The following is a 22491-nucleotide window of genomic DNA, read 5'->3' on the forward strand; positions in this document are numbered from 1 at the left end:
TAATCTATAAAAATGATTTTAGCAGACTAACGAAATTGATAACTTTAGGTCATTGGACCAAGAAAGCTTTTTGAATATGGATCAACACTTAGTGAAGAACTAATTCCTCGATTTACAATCCTTCCTGACTGAAGGACTGAAGATGAGGTTATGAAAGGCACTTTCAATTACAAGATTCCACAGAGACTCATCTGTCCAGTTTAGAGTTTGTAAAGCCAGTCTTACAGCATTTTATTTTTTTAATTTTTGTTTTTTTACTGGTGGGTAGGTAATAACTTTTTGAACTATGTTCAATACAAATTTTAGAAACATATCCATATAAATATATGCACCAATTTTTTAAAGCTCAACTATTTTAGCTTTGAAGATGTTTACATTGATGTAAACATCTTCAAAATAAAAACGAGACGTAATCTGGACAGGAAAATGACAGTAGTTTTGTTTTTTTTTAATTTGTTTATTTAACGGACTTAATTATAAAGAATGTGTTAGGAAGGTCTCATTTTATTGACTTGTTCAATTCTGCATAAATTCAAATGAATTAATGAAAGATTTTTTTGGAAAGGCAGCTTAGTCATTTTTATTTGCTATTTAAAAATATTGTACTCATCGGCACTTATTTGAAAATGTCCGTGTGATTTGCTGCTTTCAGCAAGTTTTGAGAGAAGAGTTCTTGCAGCAACACAGGGGTCATATTAATAACACCACTTCAGCGGTGAGTAAAATGCACAGCTGTTCACTTTAGACCACTTTGCTTTGCAGCAAAAAAAACACATTTTACTTGTCACTCGGACTTTTTAGATTTTAGATTTTTGAGTTTACTTTAATAGATTTTGGTTATTTTTAAATTTTATTTATTTTGATCTTTTCTTTCCCTCCTCCTCCTCCTCCCACGTCTTCTGTTGTATAAATGACAACTCTAATCCTTTAGAGTATTTTGCTTGTAATACATTTTAGGATACAATTTATTCTGAAGTTTTTAATAAAAAATGACAAGTCGTTTTCACATATTAATACATTTAATGCTATGTTTGCATTAAATGTTCACACATATGCGTGAGCACATTGGCTACTTTTGTTGAATATTTCTCATATAGTAATTTTATTTTAGTTTTTCTGATATAACTTCACATGTATAAAACAAAACATACTGATTTAACTAGATTTATTAAAGCTCTGATTAAGCACCTCAAACATAAGAACATAGAACCAAATTTGTGATTTTCATGTTTTTGCCAAATAATTTCTTTTTCTATGCTACACATACAAAAAATAATAATTTCTTTTCTATGCTACACATACAAACAATAATAATTTCTTTTTTCTATACTACACATACAAAAAATAATAATTTCTTTTCTATACTACACATACAAAAAATAATAATTTCTTTTTCTATGCTACACATACAAAAAATAATTTCTTTTTCTATGCTACACATACAAAAAATAATAATTTCTTTTTTCTATACTACACATACAAAAAATAATAATTTCTTTTTTCTATGCTACACATACAAAAAATAATAATTTCTTTTTCTATGCTACACATACAAAAAATAATAATTTCTTTTTCTATGCTACACATACAAAAAATAATAATTTCTTTTTTCTATACTACACATACAAAAAATAATAATGTCTTTTTTCTATGCTACACATATAAAAAATAATTTCTTTTTCTATGCTACACATACAAAAAATAATAATTTCTTTTTCTATGCTACACATACAAAAAATAATAATTTCTTTTTTCTATGCTACACATACAAAAAATAATTTCTTTTTCTATGCTACACATACAAAAAATAATAATTTCTTTTTCTATGCTACACATACAAACAATAATAATTTCTTTTTTCTATACTACACATACAAAAAATAATAATTTCTTTTCTATGCTACACATACAAAAAATAATAATTTCTTTTTCTATACTACACATACAAAAAATAATAATTTCTTTTTTCTATACTACACATTCAAAAAAGCATAAGAATGTTCATGTTATCACGCTTACTTCAATAAACTTCTGCAAAACATGCTAAGTCTGCATATGTAAGTTTTAAAATTTGTCATTTTTGTTGGATTTTGTGTGTGATCACTTTTTAAGCTTTTTTAACATTTTCATCTGCAGAAATCAAAAATCATTTTACCTCTGCTACTTTATTAAATGTTTTATTAAATATCTCGTACAACATTCACAGGCAAAAGACAAAATCTGCAATTTTTGAAAGATTTTTAAGCTTTGTAACAGGAGTAGTTACTAGAATGGTAGCATCTGCAGAATAAAAATATCTAAAATATTAAATTGACTTGAATGCTTAATACGGATTAAAGCAAATACTCAACTTTGATAGGTTCCCTATACCACGATTTAATCAATCATAAACAATCTCTCATGAAGCCTCACACCTTTGGGTTTTTTTTTTACAGAGGAGTTACCATTTATCAAGGCCTAAAAGCCACTCGAGGGTAAAGGTTAATGCATATACCGTGATGAAAATTATGTAGAAATTGACTATTGGCTGCATAAAAATTTGTTTACATTGGAGGTGACAATGATCATGTTGTAGTCAGCCGGAAAGCAGACTGGTGGAACAGAGTTCCTCACCTGGGCAGTTCTCAGAAAGAACCTTTGTTCATGGAATTTGCATTTGCATTTAGGCACAGATAGCGAGTAAGGGAAATCTTTGATAGTGTTTGTAGCTAGATGAGTGCTTCTTATGAATGTTTGGCAAATTGGAGGAGGAGAAAGGCATAGATTGAAGTTTTGATGAGCACCTGCCATGAAAATAATGATAGAGCAAAGTGAGGCTTGCAACATTTCTTCTGTGGAATAGAGATTGCAGGACAAAAGAGCATCACTTATTAGATTTCAAAGCCAATTTTGAACTTTGTTAAAGTAGGATAAGGTGCTTTGAGCAAATTATCCTCAGATGTGGGAATAGTATTTTATTTGGAATGTATTTGATAGAGGATTGTGTTGGGAGAGACATACCTTCTGGAGCAGTAGAATGACACAACCATTTTTCTAGCAGCCTTGGCAACTGATTTGATGTGAGCCTTCCATTTCAGGTCAGAAGTGAAGGTCAATCCAATAAAAGTGAAGGTCACTCGAAGAAGCTTGTCAAAGCATGTTAATTCTTGGAGCCATTCATATCAACTGGGGCCAGGGCTAGAGTTAGGGTCAGTGTGTTGAAAAGATAGAAGCTTGGTTTTGGATTAACCAGCTACCTTTTGCCCCACTACACTACATGCTCAAGGTCAGAGGAGAGAGAGGCTCTGAAAGATCTTGGTCATTGCTGATTTTTTAAGTGTTGAAATGTTTCATTGATGAAGATAATGGAAAGAGTTGGGCCCAGGATTGATCTCCGAGGTATGCTAACATTGACACTTTGAGTTTCCGACTTCTGTCCATCAATGACTATCAGAAAGAAAGGATTTGATGGTTGAGAAGACAACCTATTTAACCTCACTCGTCTCAGAGTAAAGACAAGGGTGCGCAAAGTGCTCGTTAGATAGATGCTCTTCGCAGATAATGCAGCTCTTGTTGCTCATTCTAAGGAAAGTCTTCAATAACTCATGTCCCACTTTGCGAATGCATACACATCACCATCAGTCTGAAGAAAACTAACATCATGAGTCAAGATATCAAAACCACCCCTAAAATCACTATTGGCGATCACACCCTGGAGGTGGTAGACAAGTTCACATACCTTGGATCCATCATCACCAGCAACTTGTCTCTGGACGCAGAACTCAACATGAGGATAGGAAAAGCAGCCACTGCCATGGCCCGTCTAACCAAGAGAGTGTGGGACAACACCTTGCTGACACTAAGCACAAAGATAAGAGTATACCAGGCCTGTGTGTTGAGTACTCTTCTTTATAGTAGTGAGTGCTCGACTTTGTACTCACACCAAGAACGAAGATTGAATGTTTTCCACATGCGTAACCTCAGACATCTTTTAAGCATCTCGTGGCAGGATCGAGTCACAAACATAGTCATCCAGGCTGGCATACCAAACATGCTTGCCATTCTAACTTAGAGATGCTTGCGTTGATTCGGTCATGTGTGCAGGATGGAAGCTAGTCACACGCCAAAGGACATCCTGTATGGTGAGCTCATCTCTGGAGCACAGCCGATCGGACAACCTGCAACAGAGACCTGAAGACTTGTGGCATTCAACAACAAGATCTTGAGTCAGAGACATCCAATCGCACAGCCTGATGAACAAAGGTTAAGGACAGCGTCAAATTAGCAGAAAAGAAGAGAGAAAGACACAGGATAGAGAGAATACAGTCCACTTCTGCCACCTCCACCATCCCTACCATTGACTACACCTGCAGTAACTGCCAATGTAGTTGCAAATCTAATTTAGCTACAACTTGTTGACCTGAAACCTCCTTCAGTCGTCTCAATGCACTAAGTAACCGTCTGTCTTGTAACGTCACTTGTTTAGCGTCTGAACAGCCAAAAGCTCTCCCAACCCCTCCAAGCGACCTGCTTTATATTACATTCATCCACGTGAATCTCACGAGATTACACGAGACCATTTCTGTTAAATATTACAGACGCCATCTTGCTTTTTCTTTTTCCTGTCCTATGTGCATGCATGACAAGCAGACACGTGGACGCTTCACAGGTCATGTGTATGTCCGTTTCTATTTTCCTCAGAACCAAACTAAATGCAGAATGCCATTGCCTCAAGAGACAGAAGTTTGCCATCAATTGGTGTCGGGTGGAAGATGCACGTCTATCTATTAATACTAAATAAAAGGAAAAACATAACCATTTTTAAAACAAAAACGAAAGAGTTTATTTAATTTGGGTACTGTCAAAGGTCAGCCAACAGTTTTTTTCAGCAAAGATAATCATTGTTGAAGTGTCACATAGACAGCGACAAGTGAGAGAAGGGATGTCTTTCTTCAATATTTTCTGGGTTCTCTTTGCTGACCAGCCATGATTCTCAAAGGGGCTAAAGAAGTTCCTTAAGGAACAAATGGAATCAATATCCCCTGCAAGATGATTGGTCAATGTGTGGTCAAATCGTTTAGCATGGACATTTGCAGAATCTTTATTGATGACTGCTACATCAGTATGTGGACTTAAGATTTTAATACAGGCTTTCCTCTATCCAGTCATCGTTGATGGAATGAGAGCATGCTACCCCTGTGAAGTAAATAAAGAGTTCCATTGGAAATTCCATCCAAATTCCCGAGATACACCTAAAGAAGGTCAGAGGTTACATCAACATTGTCAAAATGACACTCAACGTGAGCAATTAAAAAAAATCCAAACTTTTTTTCATGTTATCATTTTTATGCAATAAACTGAGCTTCAATCTATGGAGAAAATCCCTGAAAAAATTCCACAACAAAAACTCGTCTAACTACAACCACTGGCAATAATTTCTCTTTTGTCCTATGTATATCTAAAACTAAACAGAGCTTCCATGAACAGAATTTCTTTTGTAGAACTACCTATCTGCGAAACTTGATACCACAGTACCATTCCCAGCTGAATACAACATGGTGGTTTTCAAGTGAAATGTAAACAAATTCTTGTTGAGTCATCCTCTTCAATAATCCAATTCTCCCCAATTCCAACCCTCTGAATGGTAAAAAAACACTAATCATCGCAGTGTTTTTTTACCGTTCATCTAACACATTCATTAACCCTCTTCCTTGAGTGGTCTCTCTGCCTTGATAAGTGGTGAATCCTTGATAAAAAGAAAAATTCCTTGTGAGGAAGAATATCCAATTAGAGGTTCACAGAACCATAAAGAAATCAAATATTATTAAGGTGATTGTTAAACATTTTGTGAATAAGAGCATTTTCAATGAGAACATATTGAATGGATTAGTTAATACATTCCCAACTAGAATTGTTATGTTGCGGGGGAAGAGGATATTTTCAGTCTGTGATGATTATTATTATTAATATTCATATGTTTCTTATTAACCGTGTCTATATGTATGTATGTATGTATGTATGAGTATACACGGCCGTGATCATCTATGTATGCATGTCTATAGATGTTGCTGTGTCACCTCTAGTGTGTGCATAAAAGTCACCATACTTTTTTTTTCTGTTTCTTGGTCTTCTCTGAGGATGCAACTTCTCCCATCACTGGTCAATGCTGAAAACAAACATCTCATTAAACATTACGCTGGTCTTCTTGCATGGATTCTTTATTTGTCTAATGAGTGAAGAGGGGGGGGAGTATAGCATTGTCAACTTAAACTATTTATGCAAACTGTGACAACACTTAACAGGTTATGCGCCCAGCCATCGTCTTTTCTTTGACGGATCGGAATCTAAATTCGAATTGTGGCTGGTAAAATTTCTGGGGTATCTAAGGATTCGAAAACTACACAAAGTGATACACTCTCCAACAGAGAATCCTAACGACCCCGAATTTCTTGAAAAGAATGCAACTGTTTTTGCAGAACTGATTCAATGCTTAGACGATAGAAGTCTGTCTCTGATTATAAGAGACGCCTTGGATGACGGACAGAAAGCATTGAACATATTAAGAGAACATTATTTATCAAAAGGGAAACCAAAAATTATATCACTATATACAGAACTAACGTCTCTGAAACGTAACGAGGATGAAACGATTACTAACTATGTTATAAGGGCAGAAACAACTGCCAATGCCTTAAAACTCTCAGCCATAAATATGAAATAATAAGTGATAGCTTGTTGATATCAATGACCCTCAAAGGACTTCCAGCTGATTTTAAACCATTTGCAACTGTTATAACGCAAAAAGACAAACCCATAAATTTCAGTGATTTTAAAGTGGCATTGCACAGTTATGAAGAGACTAATCGTATGCTCGTGGACAATAATAACTCCAGCAATATTATGAAGTTCAAAAATGCTTCTCGAAAAAAAACACCACCAAATTACGCACCTCACCACAATTTGTTCCCCAAAAGTAATTTTCCCAAGAAAAAGAATAAAATTATCTGCTATAATTGTGGACAACCCAACCACAAAAGTTTCCAATGTCGATATAAACGCTCTAAAATGGACTCCATAAAAAACGTTGAGAACTTTGAGGAAGAACATACATTTCTATTCACATGTAACTTTGACAATACCACAAACGGTAAAAATCTCCTTGTAGACTGTGGTGCTACAGCACACGTTATCACCAAGGAATCTGATTTTATTAATTTGGATTCAAACTTTAATCCACAAAGTCATTTTGTCAAACTTGCCAACGGTAGTCAAATAAATGATATAGTCTTGAAAAGAGGCGATGCTAAAATATACCTAAAAAATAATAAAGGTGAAATTTGTAACTGTATTCTAAAAAATGCTCTGTTCATACCTGCATATCTGTTCAGGCTGCAATTAAACAAGATGCGAATATAAAGTTTGGTCAAAACAAGTCAAAATTGATGTACCCCAATGGAACTGTATTTGATGTTAAAGAAAATGGCCAATTATATTATTTAAAAAGTATGGTTCCCTCAAAAACTACCTGTCACGACTTGGAAACCTGGCATAAAATTCTAGGACACTGCAATACAGCTGATATTAAAAAAAATTACCAAATGTAGTCGAAGGCATGAAAATAATATCTTCAGACGATCTCCTAAATTGTGATGTGTGTGCACACAGGGGAAAATGACAAAATATATGAGCAGAATGCCAGACAAAAAGGCTACGAAAATTCTCTCACTTGTGCATTGTGACTTAGCAGGTCCGATCAGCCTGATGGGGAGAAATAATCTAAGGTACGTTTTGAACTTTATTAATGATTTTTCTGGTTTAATTATAGTTTATTTTCTAAAAAACAAATCCGACACTATCCTCGCCACTAAGAAATATTTAGCTGATATTACCCCGTATGGCTCGGTAAAATGCATTCGCTCAGACAATGGGACTGAATTTACTAGTAAAAACTTTGAACTTCTATTAATTAACCACCGTATTAAACACAAGAAATCTGCGCTGTATTTCCCCTTCCAAAATGGCACCGCTGAAAGGGCATGGTGAACCCTTTTTGAGATGACAAGATGTCTACTCATTGAATCGAAATTAACGCATAGTTTATTGACTTATGCTTTAATGACAGCAGCATATATCAGAAATAAATCGTTCAATAAAAGATTAAACAAAACACTGTATGAAGTGTTTTGCAGTGTCAACCCCAAAATGAACCGAATGCATATATTTGGTTCAGATTTTTTTCCATTTATATAAAATACCAGTAAACTAAATATTAAAAGTGAAAAAGGTATTTTCGTAGGTTACGATATAAACAGTCCAGCATATTTAATCTACTTTCCAGCCCAAAATGCCATAAAAAGGGTTAGATATGTAAAATTCAATGATACATTAAATTTAAAAAATGACGATCCAGTGGATGAAAAACATGAAATATAACCTAGCATCTTAATCGATCACAATGAAAATATTAATAACGACAATTACAGAACTACTGACAAAAATATTAACCAGACATGTCGATACCCAATAAGGGAGCGAAAAAGGCCAGATTCTTAGAAATTGAAAAGATACAAGACTACGCAGTGGATTACTGTTACTCATTGAAAAGCGCACTGAAAAGTTATAATGAGGCGATTAATTCAGAAAATCACCAAGAATGGGAACAAGCTATGATATCCGAATTGAAAGCTTTATCATAAAATAACACATACAAAATAGTGGCAAAACCAACAGGTAAAAATATAATTTCTTCACGCTGGGTTTTCTTCCAAAAAAATCACAGCTTTTGGCAGTGAAGCTTTTAAAGCAAGATTTGTTGCAAAAAGTTTTTCACAAATTTCTGGAGTGGAATATTTTGCAACATTTTCACCAACGACAAATTTAACGACAATTAGAATTTTATTACAACTTGCCACTCAATACAATTTAAAAATACATCAAATGGATGTAAAAAATGCTTATTTAAATGCTTCAATTGACTGTGAAATCTACATTTACCCTCCAGAGGGATTTAAAATGAAAAATAAAAATTGGATGTGGAAATTAAATAAATCATTTTATGGACTAAAACAAAGTGCACACAATTGGAATTTAATATTCCATAATTATTTAATAGAACAGGAATTCAAGCAATGTCCCGTAGATGCGTGCATGTATACCAAAAATGTAGGGAATAAATTGTTGATTTTGGTTTTTTGGGTTGACGATATATTACTCGCCTCAAACTGTGACAACACTTAACAAACCCATTCTGAGATGCTCGACACATCCGTCTCATCCAAAGTTGAAAAGCAACTGCTCATCCGCTTTGTCTAAAATTGGAAGCTAGACTGTACTTGCATGCAAATCAAAAAATATCCTTTTTCTCTTTCTTTTTCATGCATCGTTTTCTTTCACACAAACTGATTGACACCTGGGTTGTCATCGCTGACCCATTGGACATATGTCAACCTTAACCCTTTGAACTCTTTGCACTAACCTGTGAAGCAGCTCACAATTTCCAACATGCCGGCATAACCTGGGATAGATTATATATCAGAATTAGAGAAGGCGAGAATAGATGGCCAAGCTGAAGTTGAGGAAGTAAGGATAGAACAGGAGACGAAGTTAAGAAAGCTGTAACTGAATGTACAAACTAATAGTGTCAGACCTAGCAAAGCGAGTCTTGTGCCAAAATTTAAGTAGGAAAAAATGGATGAATTCTTTGAACACTTCAAAAAAGCTGTAATAACTTTGGAATGGGTAAGGAGCTACAGACTTTATTTAGTCGCAGCTACATTACATTATCAAATTGTGTTGTATATGAGAAGGGGGAGATGGCAAGTATTAAAGCTATGAATTAGTATTGGAAGCATATCACCAAAAAGAATGAGAAAGGTGGAAAAGATGAGAAGTTGGGAATGTCTAGGAGTGTTTAAAATAGTTCATCCTAACTGAGGAATTTAAAAATATTGCAAAGAGTCAAAACTTTACATTAAAGAAAGTAGGGCAGAAAATGTGTACAAGATATACTAGCAAATGAATATATGTGAACTCACCAGAGAAACAAAACTAAACCAAATTATTCAGAAATAATCAGAGAACAGAATCCTAACCAGGAAAAGAATAGAAATTAGGAGTATACAGCACATGGCCAACAATCAGATTCGCAGTCAGCAAAAGTGCAAGATAAAACAACCACATAGTCACAAAGTACAATATTATCAAATAGATGCTGGTCATTTGTGTTCAGGCATCAATATTGCTCATTGAAAATGATAAATAGCAATTTTTTATGAGACATAAGAGCATCACAATCATTACTGGTACAAAATAATGTTTTGAAGAGTTTGAAGTTGGAAACTGGCAGACAAATCGGTATCAGAGTGAATGAAAATGCATCACAGAAGAAAGAATGACATAAGACTAGTAAATAACCAAAGAAAGGCAGCAACATGAATATCATACGCACACATTTTCTTCCAGTATCTTCTTTACTTGAACATGATTATTCGGACTACTGTGGAGTGTTATTTTTATGTTTCTGTCTGCACAAACCCGTGGTGTAGTGGATAGAGTACTTTGTAAAATTCAAATTGTAAACGTTTCACTTCTGGAGGTTGAAAATTCAATCCTCAGTGCGGGCAACACACAAAATACCATCCCAAATTACTTAGGACTTCTACTCAGTCATGGGTGACAGATTGAAAGCATGCTATGTAATATTCACCGGAGTAGCAAGTGTCCGCATATTTGTGCATTGCATGGATGTGCGTGCAAGCAGTCGCGTGACAGAGGAGGGGGTAGACTTGCCGCAGGGAAGTGTTGGGTGGGAAAAGAGAAAAAAAGATGGCGCCTGGTGTTTTATAAACTGTGGTCTCGCGAGATCACAAGAAAACAGAGGGCACACATGCAAATGAAACAGGGTGAAAAACTGCAAAAAGCAAGCTTGAGTGAGAGGAAGGGACAGTGTCGTTTACAGTCACAAGGTTATTGTGTTATTATGGCAAGTGTTGGTCACGATTGAAGTTGAATTCGATACATGCTATCCCCATGGATTAAATTAAAGGTGCCATTGAAAATTCTGTGCAAATTTCTGAGTTCAACAAGATACACCTGAATAAGGCTAAGATACACCTGAATAAGGCTAAGATACACCTGAATAAGGCTAAGATACACCTGAATAAGGCTAAGATACACCTGAATAAGGCTAATAAGGTTACATATACGAAAACATGAAAATAAGAATCAAAATAATATGAATAGGCAATTGTCATCTCACAAATTCAGAAACATGTCTTTTGGTTCAAGTTTTTATTAAAAATAATTATTCTGGATAGGAATAATGATCAAGTTGACATTTTCCCCTATTGACATAACCTGCTTGCACCCTTAATAAAATAGTTTTACCATTTTGCTATTTTGTCTATCAAACAAACAATAGCATGTGCTTCGATACTCTTTTCCTTGAATAACTTCACTTACCTTTCTATCTTATAAAAAAAAAAAAATAGTAATTCCACTTTACTAAACACTCATTTAGCAAGGTAGCATCAATTTCTATTATTATTATTATTATTTTATTTTGAGTCATTTGTAGCATTCAACAACTGAGCATTCAACAACTCCAATCGTCTGGACTATTTGCATAAGTCATTCCAGATGGACTAGTACAAAAAATGGTCAGTTACCTCAGAAAAGTACATTTCTGTTTAGGTTGTTACAAATCATTTTACAAGATTTTCTCATTTCTTTGTAAATGATTGGAAGAAAAATACAACATGAATTCAGGAAATTTTCTCTACTCATTATGTCGCCGCCACCAGATCTGGTCAAAGCAGGCAACTGACATCAGTTAATGCATTTACCAATTTGCATTTTAAAATTTTTATTTTCTTTTATTGATTTTAGGCCCACAGAGAAGAAAGTTGGTTTCCTGGTTTTAGTTGGTCAATCTGCGTCTGCCCAAGTTGTGGTATTCATTTGGGTTGGTGAGTATTATGATTTTATATTGTTGCAAAAATATTGGCTACTTAGTAGAATTTGCAATTTTTATTATAGAGATTTCAATATAAATATTGACATCAAACACATTTGAAATGGAATAAGAAACTTTTTAAACTTGAAATATGAACACAGTTGTTTGAAATCTCTATAATAAAAATTGCAAATTCTACTAAGTAGCCAATATGAACAGTTTATTACAAAGAAGGAGGAGAGAAAGTGCAATTAAACAGTTTCTAAAACATTTAATAATGTTAACAATTTCATCACACTTATTAGATATCGAAAGTCTAAAATAATCTAAGAAAATTGCCATCTTTTAATATTACATTTTTTGCAGGAGCAGATAATTTGATGCTGAAGTTATAAAATCATTTTTGTAAAAAATTCTGAGATTACAATTTATTTCTGCTTTTAAATATTAGAATCACATTTTTATGATAACAAACAACCAATATTATATAATCATTAAGAAGCTAATTTTTTATAGTTTTTTTTTGCTATTTAAATAAACGTTCATAGTAATTCTGAATATGAAATCCTATCACCATGGTCAACGTTGTCTATAAGCGTCAGAAGTGTTAATGTTTTTGTAAACATTCAGAATGACCACTGTTTTACAAATACTTTCCAATCATGTCCATAAAATATACTATGGATATTAATTGCTGAAAAATCTCAGATACACTGACAAAATCAAAATAGTGGAGTACCAAAAGTAGGATGTGAGAGGGAGGGCAGGATTTTGTAAGTGACAATGCGTGGTCTCATTCCAGCAGGCAACATCAGATACAGACATGTATTGAATGCTTCCGTAGGCTTTCCCCTCCCAAACTGAAAAAAAAGTCAAATAATGCAATGGTTGGACAAAAATTAATATTTATAATTTTTGACGAAACTTGTTTGAATCATAATATGATCCCAAGTTCTATAAGAATGTCTACAGCTAAGAATATGTTGTATAGGATAATTGGTGTAAGAATGATGAACATATGGATTAAAGTAAACAATATAATGCGGTAATAGTCAGCTAATGTACTTACTAACTTCTAGAAGCGATGACAAGGCAAATCAGTTCCTTCACTTTTTTCTCTCACGCCTTGTTTTTCTGATCGTTCTATTTTTAATTAATAATCATTGAAAAGTTTTTTGGGCCATATTTTAATTAAGAATTGTTGAAATTAATTTTATTTTTTTAAAAGAATTATTGAAAACATGTTTTTTTTTAAGTAATAAACTATTTAGTTTATGAAGCAGTGCGAGCCACAAAACTGTCTCATAAAAACAGTAATGAAAGACCTATTAGAGACAAAGCTTCAAACATTTTTATTGTATATTTTTCAATGACGTCCTTTTCTTATATTTTATTTCAATAAATCGCTTCACAATAGAAATACTGAAGAACAATAAAAGTGAAGGAACTGATTTGCCTTGTCACCACTTCTAGTAGCAGACATACCAGAAGTTAGGAAGTACGTTAGCTGACTATAATCAAAACAAATGCTATAAAACAACAGGAGTGAAGGAAAATCAAAATAAAAAGGAAAAGGGTTTTCTTTAAATAGAATGTGAACAAATGTATGCAACATTAAATACACAATTTTTTTTAATCTTGTTTAAAGTTTGATATGTGAATCAGGTACATAACAACCATTTTGTGATAAATCCATCCTCATCACTTCCTTTCATGTTTGCTGTGATCTTCCCCTACCAACTGACCCTATTATCTCAACAGATATAACACATATACAAATCCAAGAACTTTCATCCATCTTTTCAACATGACCATACCACTAAAATCTCCTGGTCTGCACACATACTCCTATACTTTTGTTTTCATCTTCCTCTTTGTGGAGTACTTCCAACAACTGATCATCACTGGTATTGATAACATTCACTCTTTTCTTTCAATAGAATTTTCCTCAACTTTCTTAGCTTCACAAATAAATCTTCCAGGCAAATACTAAATCATCAACATTACTTTCAGACGATCTTTTTGAAAATGAAAAGCAACCACCTCAATACAGATCTCTGATGTATTCTTACTTCAAGCTGTTACTAAATTCTAACACAACATTGAATATTTTTTGTACAGCACAACATTTTACCAAACCACATCGCTCTTTTAGGTGAGGCTGTATAATATGCTGATTGCACTTCTTTAAAGATCGAGGAGCACAAGACGAATAAAAAAGGCTTCTTCAAAAAATAAAGACAAAAAAAAGCAAACTAAAAGACACCATACTGGTCCAAGTTTGAAAATAAAGAAGAAAATCACTGGATTTTCAAGATTCATTGTATTCAGTATTTGGTTTGGTGGTATGTGTGCATGTATTTCCTTCAAAATATGTAAGTCAAAACAACATTCCCAGGAATTAGGGAAAAAATTAATTTCTCTACAAGGTGAATTATCAGTTGAAAGTTTGAATGAACATTTGAGAAAATAGATATCTAATTCAACTAACATCAACAAATATATAGTTGTCGATGTTAGAATTATTCAAATAGCTATATTTCTCACTTCCAATGAAGATTATAAAAAGAAATAGATTATGATCAATTAACATAAATGAACTCTTTTAAAGAAACATAATTATTGTCTTGTTAATGGAGACATTTAATCAATGACTCTTTCAAAAATGAAAGCGAGTAAGAAACCTGAAAAAGTTAAACAAATCAATGAAGCATTGAAAAAAAAATAGACTTTGCTTTATATCACAATCAAATTTATTTATATTCAATGAACTATTTACATCACCTGTTTCTTCTGGTTTATGTTTTTGTGAAATCTATTTTTGTGCGGTTGAATGGAAAATTTACTACCCCATACACCGATTGAACTCATAAGCTTCACAGAAGGGGGATTTTTGTTGACTTCACACCCTACCCCAATTCTGACCTCATCTCGCCCAATGTCACATACAGATGCAGAGAAGGATGTGCAAACATCTCATCATCACTTTGGTATATGAAATTGATTTATAATTTTTCATGTCTCATTATTCAATAATTTAAGTTTTTGTAATTCTTTTCTTTGCATATATTTACCTTCAAAATCTTTTTAAGTAAAAATTGTATTACTTTTTCGAAATTTCAAAAAGATAATTATTTTGTGTGTATTTATTCTATTGAATCTTAAAATGACAATTTTAAATAAATCTTAATAACATTATATTTTTATTTAATATCTATTTAATAAATTGGTGTTTATTTATTTAATATCTATTTAATAAATTGGTGCTTATTCAGATTGGCACCATGGCTACATCTAAAAATTAAAGGATATACAGAAATATCTGTATAATGTACGTACCAGTCATGGGACGGAGATGAAATATTCCCAAAATTATGTAATTTGATCAAGTAGTTTAATTTTTTATTCAAGGAAATCATGTATTACTCTGTTTCGATTAGGGTGAAAAAAAAAAAAATGTCCAGGACAAGAGCAGACAACCCATGGAACTGTCAAAACAATCAATGATTACCTCCCCTTATTATGTTCCCTAGTAAAACATGTTACTTATTGGTAAAAAAACGGCAAATTTATTTTTCGTAAATAAAAAAAATTACTCTAATAATTATTATAATATAAAATCTTCATTCCATGACAAGTAGGTACAACATAAAAGTTTTTGGTCATCACTATAAGTGCCAATCTGAATAAGCACCTTATAATGATTCAAAATAAAAAAAAAAATTTTTGCAGAAATTCAGAATAGCTGTGAATATCGTCTAATTGATCTTGCATAATTTTTGAAACAGAATAAAATACTCTGCCATGTATTATATTTTGTTGTTTGTAAGCATATATTGTAGTTTTCAAAGGATTTTGATCATACAGTTTATGGATATAATATTTCTGAATGAAATTGTTTTTTGATCTAGTATTAAGAAAGATTTAACTCAGATGAGCTATGTGCACTTTTAGACAATCATTTATCTTAGGCTTTAGAAATAGATTTGAATAAAAGCAAATTTCTAAAAACGATAAACATTCTAAAATGAAATTGGAAGGTAAAAGTTGGTTGACTTATTACAAATTAAGGCTAGCAATGACTTGATTTCTTAAATCTATCACATACATATTTACCTCGTCAGAATTAAAAATCATATAAAATTTTTTTTGCAAACAAGAAATTGGACTCGTGCTAATTTAACATGTTTGTTGTAGTTTCGACATAGGAAAATATTCTTTCAGAATTTTATATAATTTGTATTCTCTTATTTTTGTAGGCATTTTGAAGCTATAGAACCCGATACAATAACTGGAAAAAGAGAAAGTTTTTTTGGTTTAATACTAAACCATTTGTTGCACCAGTTATGTGAGTGGTTGCTTTTTTATAAAGATAAAAATTTGGACATTCAATTAACATCTCATTAATATTTCAGTTCTTCACACTTGTGTCTATATTATAATTTAATGTTTGCTAAATTCAATACTTTGACTTTTCTTTGTATTTTAGATATACAACATTTTACATCCAAAATTATTTTTTTATATAAATAAAAATTGGCAGCAGAAAAAATTCCTTTAAAGAACATTATCACATAATTTCAAAATGAATTTAGCTAATTCTTTTCCCTGAATTTAAGAGTCTTGTGTGAATTTTAATCATGCCTGGAGTTGTTGAAAATCGTTATTTGAAAACATCAGAGATTGGAACGATGAAGCAGCATTTTTTTAGTCTTCCTATGAACATTATTTGAACTGTAAACATCATCTGACATTTAGATTATTGTTTTTCTTAGTAAATTACGTTTGATGAAAAAGAAATTGATTATAAACGTTTGTAATTGTAGCTGTTTAAATGCATCCCATTCTGAATTGCGTTGGACTTAATTTTGGCTTGGAATTTTAGGAAAAAAAAAAAAACTATCAGTGTCATCCATCTAAAATTTTTGTTTTTTGAACTCATTGCAAGTGTTTCTGCTGGAGGTTGATAAAGTTTATGTGCCAAGGAGGAAAATGTTAAATTTATCAAGTAATAGCGATAAAAATTTTCTGAAACATGTACATATGGAGAAATATTGTTGAATGATCTTTGGAATATGATTATAAAATATAAAATTCTTTTGTGAAATTTATATTTCATGATATATATACATCTCCCAAAATTTCTAACATTATTTTTAAATACGTCTCTATTTGACGTTTCTGATTTTTTGAGATGAGGATTGGTTATTCACATTATTTGGATTCATTAGACTACTGTTCTCATCTTTAGTGTTATTTCCACAACGTTTTGGTCGATGTAACCTCCGACCTTCTTCAGGTGTATCTTGTTGAACTCGGGAATTTGGACAGAGTTTTGAGCAGAACCCTTTATTTAATTCACAGGGGTCACACGCTCTTGTTCCGTCAACCATGACTGGATAGAGGTCCTAAGTAATTCGCAATTGTATTTTTCGGTCGCCCACACTGAGGATTGAACCTTCAACCTTTAGGAGAATATCACTTTTTACAATTGATTTTTCAAGTTAATTGAATTGATGTTTTCAATAGAAGCTTTAAAATAAACCTGTAGTGTTTTCTTAGGGTGACAAATTTATTATTCCACTTTGTAGGAGAGGTTTCTTTATAGTTGTACCTTAATGTTATTGAGCATAATGTTAGTGACTACACAAACGTACTCTTACAGGATGACTAAGATCAAAGAGCTTAGGACATCAAAATACTTCTGATTAGTGAGTGTCTAAACCAGCAGCAGTATTTCCAATAAAACAAGTCCTGAAATTACGATTTCAACATGCAGTCAGCGGCAGTCTAATTAGGAAAACAAATCAAAAAGAAAGAATTAAATTATTACATTTGGGTAAAGTCAACATTTTAATTTGAGAAAGTCAATGTAGCAGCAAAAATAATTGAAAAATTTGCTCTCTTGGCAAAAAAATTAAACCACGCCCACTGGATAAAAATGAGCCCTTTGCTCATTGGCTTCAACTTTCAGAGACACCGTGTGTGTGTGTGTGCACACACAAACACATACATACACACCCCAACCAGTCTTTTTGTTTGTTAAATCTACATAAACAAAACAGTGAATGAATGTATATGTCTGTGTGAAAATATTTAAACTCTTAAACTTCTTGTCACATAACACTGAAATTAATAGGAAATAGTAAATCATACATCAAGGATGATTTATAACGAGTAAAATCTTTGTTTGGATGAATAATGTATACAGAAATATGTCAACAAGTTTAAATGCAAAATGTTCATTTCAATTTCCCAATATATTTCTATTTTTTCTGCACATGCACAAATTCATTCATAGCTTGAAGTGGTTTAATTTTAAAAGTGGTTTAATTTTAAATCTTTCTTATCTGTCAATAGCTGAAACTGTAGGGAATGCATCTGGAGCACGAAATGTTTTGGTTTTAGCTGATGACACCTCAGTAAATTTAGAAATGAAAAACCAAATAGATGGATTAATCCAGAGTTGACTACAATAAGGAAAAAAAATAAATAAAACAATTGAAAATCAAACATCAATAGAAAAGTGATTAAGATCAAACTGAAAATTAAAAGGAGGAAAATAAAACGTTTGAAACTACAAAATTTATGGGACTACCATTTAAAAACTTTGAAATTGAATAAAACTGGTCTGAAACGTTGAATCACTGAAATTTATAATAGAAAATATTTTTGCGGTTATAGAATTCTCTAAATATTACATTTTAACAGTAATCAACTATTCTGTAAAAGGAAAGAAAAAGAACTTAGAAAAATTTTGGAATTATATGAATTATGGAAATCTATCAAAATGATTTAAGTCAATAAAATGAACATGAAATATTAAAACAAAAAAATAGTTAAAAAAAAAAAAAAATACATTGCATACAAAATTGTAAACCAGGATTTAAATTTAAATGATTTTTTTGTGTGTTGTGTGTGTGTGTGTGGGGGTCTGTGGTCATTCTTGTCACTCTACCTCATAATTATCTAGCTATTCCGAACTAAAATCCTCAAGCACCATATTATCACATTCACTCCAGGAGTCGTCCTACTTAAGATCTCAAATTGATTTTGTTTATAAATGTATACATAAAAAGTCGTTTATTTACAATAATTTCATTGGCATGAGTGGGGAAAAAGCAAAGAATAAAGGTAGGTGTTATTAAGACTCTCTCAACCTTTTTAAATCATAGATCGAGCACTGTTTTCTGGCATGTTTTGAACTGAAAACAAGCAGACCACTCTCTAATTGGGGCTGAAATCTAAATGTGTGTTTCACCCCCAGGCCTACGACAATTCTCAACCGAATGATCAAGGATGAAGTCAGAAAACAATGTTTGGCTCAGGAAAGCGTCTTGATGACCTGTCAGGTCAGACATTCCCAAGCCTTTTTCACACGTGAACCCAATGCCCCTTGTCCCACGTTCACACGTGAACCCAATGTCTCTTGTCCCAAAAAAGTGGGAATAGGAGGCGTTGGGGGCCTTTAGCTATTTTGCAGGCAGAGGAACTACAGCCAGTTGGTACAGGATGAGAGAGATGTACGTGGTGCAAGCCTCTGCTCTACCTTTTAAATAAAGTTTCCTTTTGAAGCCAAGAGTTAACTGACGCTGTGACCTTTGACTACCTCCAACTAATTCTTTTTGAGCTGGAGGCTTGGTCTGAACCAAATGCCAAGTATTCAAACCGAGCCATCCTTCCAGCTGATTTCCATGCACCAAACTGCAGACTGACCAATTTACTGCAGTTGATTTTGGTCCCTGTGGTCTTTTAGTGATGAACGAGCACCTCTGTCACAATATCGATGTCTCAGAAGCACGACATAACAATGGTGATGTTATCAGCGAAAACTGCCCGGTGTTTCACTGAGCAAAGCAATTTTGTGAAGGACCGAACTTGCCTCCTCATGCCTAAACTTGCGAAGTACCAGCTCCAACGCAAGGACGTAAAGTAGACGTCCAAGGATGGAATACTGTTGCCATATCTGGGCAGGAGCTGCTAAAACAGCCTATCCTGCCTTTACAGAGTACAAAATAGACTTCGTGGCTTAGTGGGGGATGCCCTTTTCTCTACCCTGCAACCTCTCTCCCACAGAACAGACGTTGCGAGCCTATCCTTGTTTTATCGTTATTTCCAAGGCAGGTGCTCGTCTGAACTTCAATCTCTGGTCCCCCCTCGCCAATCTTTCACGAAAAACACCCGTCTAGCTGAATCCACTGTGAAAAATTTCCCCCACTCTATATCTGTGCCTAAATCAAAACGCAGATTCCATGAACAAAGCTTCTTTCTTAGAACTGCACGCCTGTGGAACTCTGTTCCGTCTGCCTGCTTCCCACCGGACTACAACTTGGATGTCTTCAAGTCCAACGTTAACAAATTCCTAATGAACCGCCCCCTTAAGTAAACACTTCATCAAATCTCCACGCTAACGTAATGTACTTGCAATAACCCTTATCCCTGAGTGGCTTCCAGGCCTTGATAAGTGGTGATCACTGTGTAAAAAAAAAAAAAAACTCTCATGTACCAATTGGGAGATTTTGCGTGCTTTCTATTGGCTTATACCACTGCCAGGTTGGTTGATATTTCAAGAATACAGTTGGAAATTTGTATAAAAAACAGCCTTTCGAAAAATTAAACAGTAAGTTTTAAAATAAAATATTTCATAAAGTATACCTTTTAACTTCCACCTTTTATTAAATTAAATACATTAACACTATTACCACTCACACATTTGGAAGATAATTGAAAAATAAGATAAATATCCATTTCCTCAAGTTCTAGGATCTTTAAAAAAAAATTGAATTAACAAAAAATCTATTAATTTTAATACCCAAGTTATATATATATATATATATATTAGTAAAAGTTATTTATTAAGAGCTGGTATTATGTAGCATATTCTTTGGCGAGTTCATTTTGAATCATATATATTTAACAATAGTACATGTGTTCACTCCATTTCAAATATTATTAGATAGTTGATATGACTGTAAATTCAAAAGGTTTGGGGTTTTTTCAGTAGAGAGAACATGTACATTTATTTCTTATGAATTAATGTTTTGTTTTCAACAGATTATTTTTTTTTTAATTCTTTAGTTATCCTTCAACATGCCAGTCATTGGCATTTCTCTTTATTTATGAATGTTCAACCTCAGTTTTCTCATTAAATGTTATTCTCTGATGATTGCTTATTTGTATTGTTCTATTTTTAGATGCAGACAGCCTTATTATGGTGCCAAAAAGTTATGGAAGCTGAACTGCGATAATAACAATTTAAAAAAAAAAAACAATAACAAATAAAAGCATTACCTGCAATAAATTTTGTAAATAAAATGTTTCAATTTGGATATTGGCTTTGTTATTTATATTTTTTTGTGTTATGTAAGAGTTTTACTCTAAAAAAAAAAAAAAAGTATTCTTGAGAGACTAACTCTGAAAAGTAAAACTATCAAACCATATATTACCCCCTCCTCCTCCACATTTACAATTTCTATGGAAGAAGCCCAGAACCCCCCCCCCCAAATCTTGAGTTAATTCTTAACCATTACATAAAAATTTACAAAAAAAAAAAAATACTTCATATTTTGTTGAAGTTATTAGTAGTTTGTGTTGCATCAGTGAACAAAGTGTGACACACACACACACACACACACACTCAGGTATTAGTATATATTAATATATTAATAATATTAAGGGACTTCTTTTTTTTTCAGCATCCAAGATATTTTGTCAAGTACCATTCCTTAGTTTTACATTCACAATAAATATGATCATTTTTATACCCTTTCATTTCAGAATCATTTGAAAACTAGAAACTATGGATGACCGGAAAGCACCAAAATATTGGAAGAGACTGTGACTTGATGATTTTGCTGAATGAAAAAATGTAGAAACTTAAACTGCAGTTCAGTGATTCTTGAATATACAAGTTAGAGAATTACAATGGAGATGTGGAAGCAGGCATTCAGTACAACAAATTTCATTGAGAATCTATATAAACAAATTTAAAAAATAAAGGTGTGGCAAGATCCAGGCAAAACAATAGGGACCTTGGCAAGAGCGATAGTGCCGAACCATGATTTTCGCTACTCTTCATACAAGAATCAAAAGGACAAACTATTGATGGTCAAGAGAACAGCTCTTATCAAAGTCAAGAAACTTGTCATCAAGGTCGAACACAACTCGTGGCAAAAATCCTACGTGTCATGAAGACCAAACTGTTATGGGCTTTGGATGTGTTTTTAGTGAAGGCCATGTCATATCACTCTGCATCTTCAACAAAGGACTCAGACTCTATTCACATAGCCATATTCAGTTTCTGTTCACTATTATCAAGTACTGAATAAAGAGATTGTTTACAACAAGTGTGAAAACCTGGATGTGACAGAACTTCCACTACTTCAGCAAATATCTGCACCTCCCCCCCCAACTCATCTGATTGCATCTCTGGCTTGACCTATTTTATAGTTTCTTGGTTTGACAGTGAGTAGTTGGCCGTTGCAACATAAATGCCAGTAATGATCCTTCCTGATAACCACTGCTTTCACATATCTATCGCAATTCTTCCGCTCACAAAG

General features: G+C 33.1%; 1 protein-coding gene across 8 annotated transcripts in view; it reads left to right on the top strand.

Moving 5' to 3' along the window:
• Positions 1 to 21261, top strand: part of LOC145293816 (protein cereblon-like) — a 106666-nt gene extending 85405 nt beyond the window's left edge. For all 8 annotated transcript variants that reach the window (XM_080140433.1, XM_080140435.1, XM_080140431.1 and 5 more), the window contains 3 exons: positions 11866 to 11945; positions 16192 to 16280; positions 21127 to 21261. In XM_080140433.1, the coding sequence (XP_079996559.1) occupies positions 11866 to 11945; positions 16192 to 16280; positions 21127 to 21170 (213 nt within the window). In that variant the 3' untranslated portion in view covers positions 21171 to 21261. The remainder of the gene's footprint in view (positions 1 to 11865; positions 11946 to 16191; positions 16281 to 21126) is intronic.
• Positions 21262 to 22491: the final 1230 nt, after the last annotated feature.

The sequence above is a fragment of the Euprymna scolopes genome, chromosome 15 (genome assembly GCF_053919585.1).
Source record: "Euprymna scolopes isolate OS-2025 chromosome 15, ASM5391958v1, whole genome shotgun sequence".
Classification (NCBI taxonomy): Eukaryota; Metazoa; Mollusca; class Cephalopoda; order Sepiida; family Sepiolidae; genus Euprymna; species Euprymna scolopes.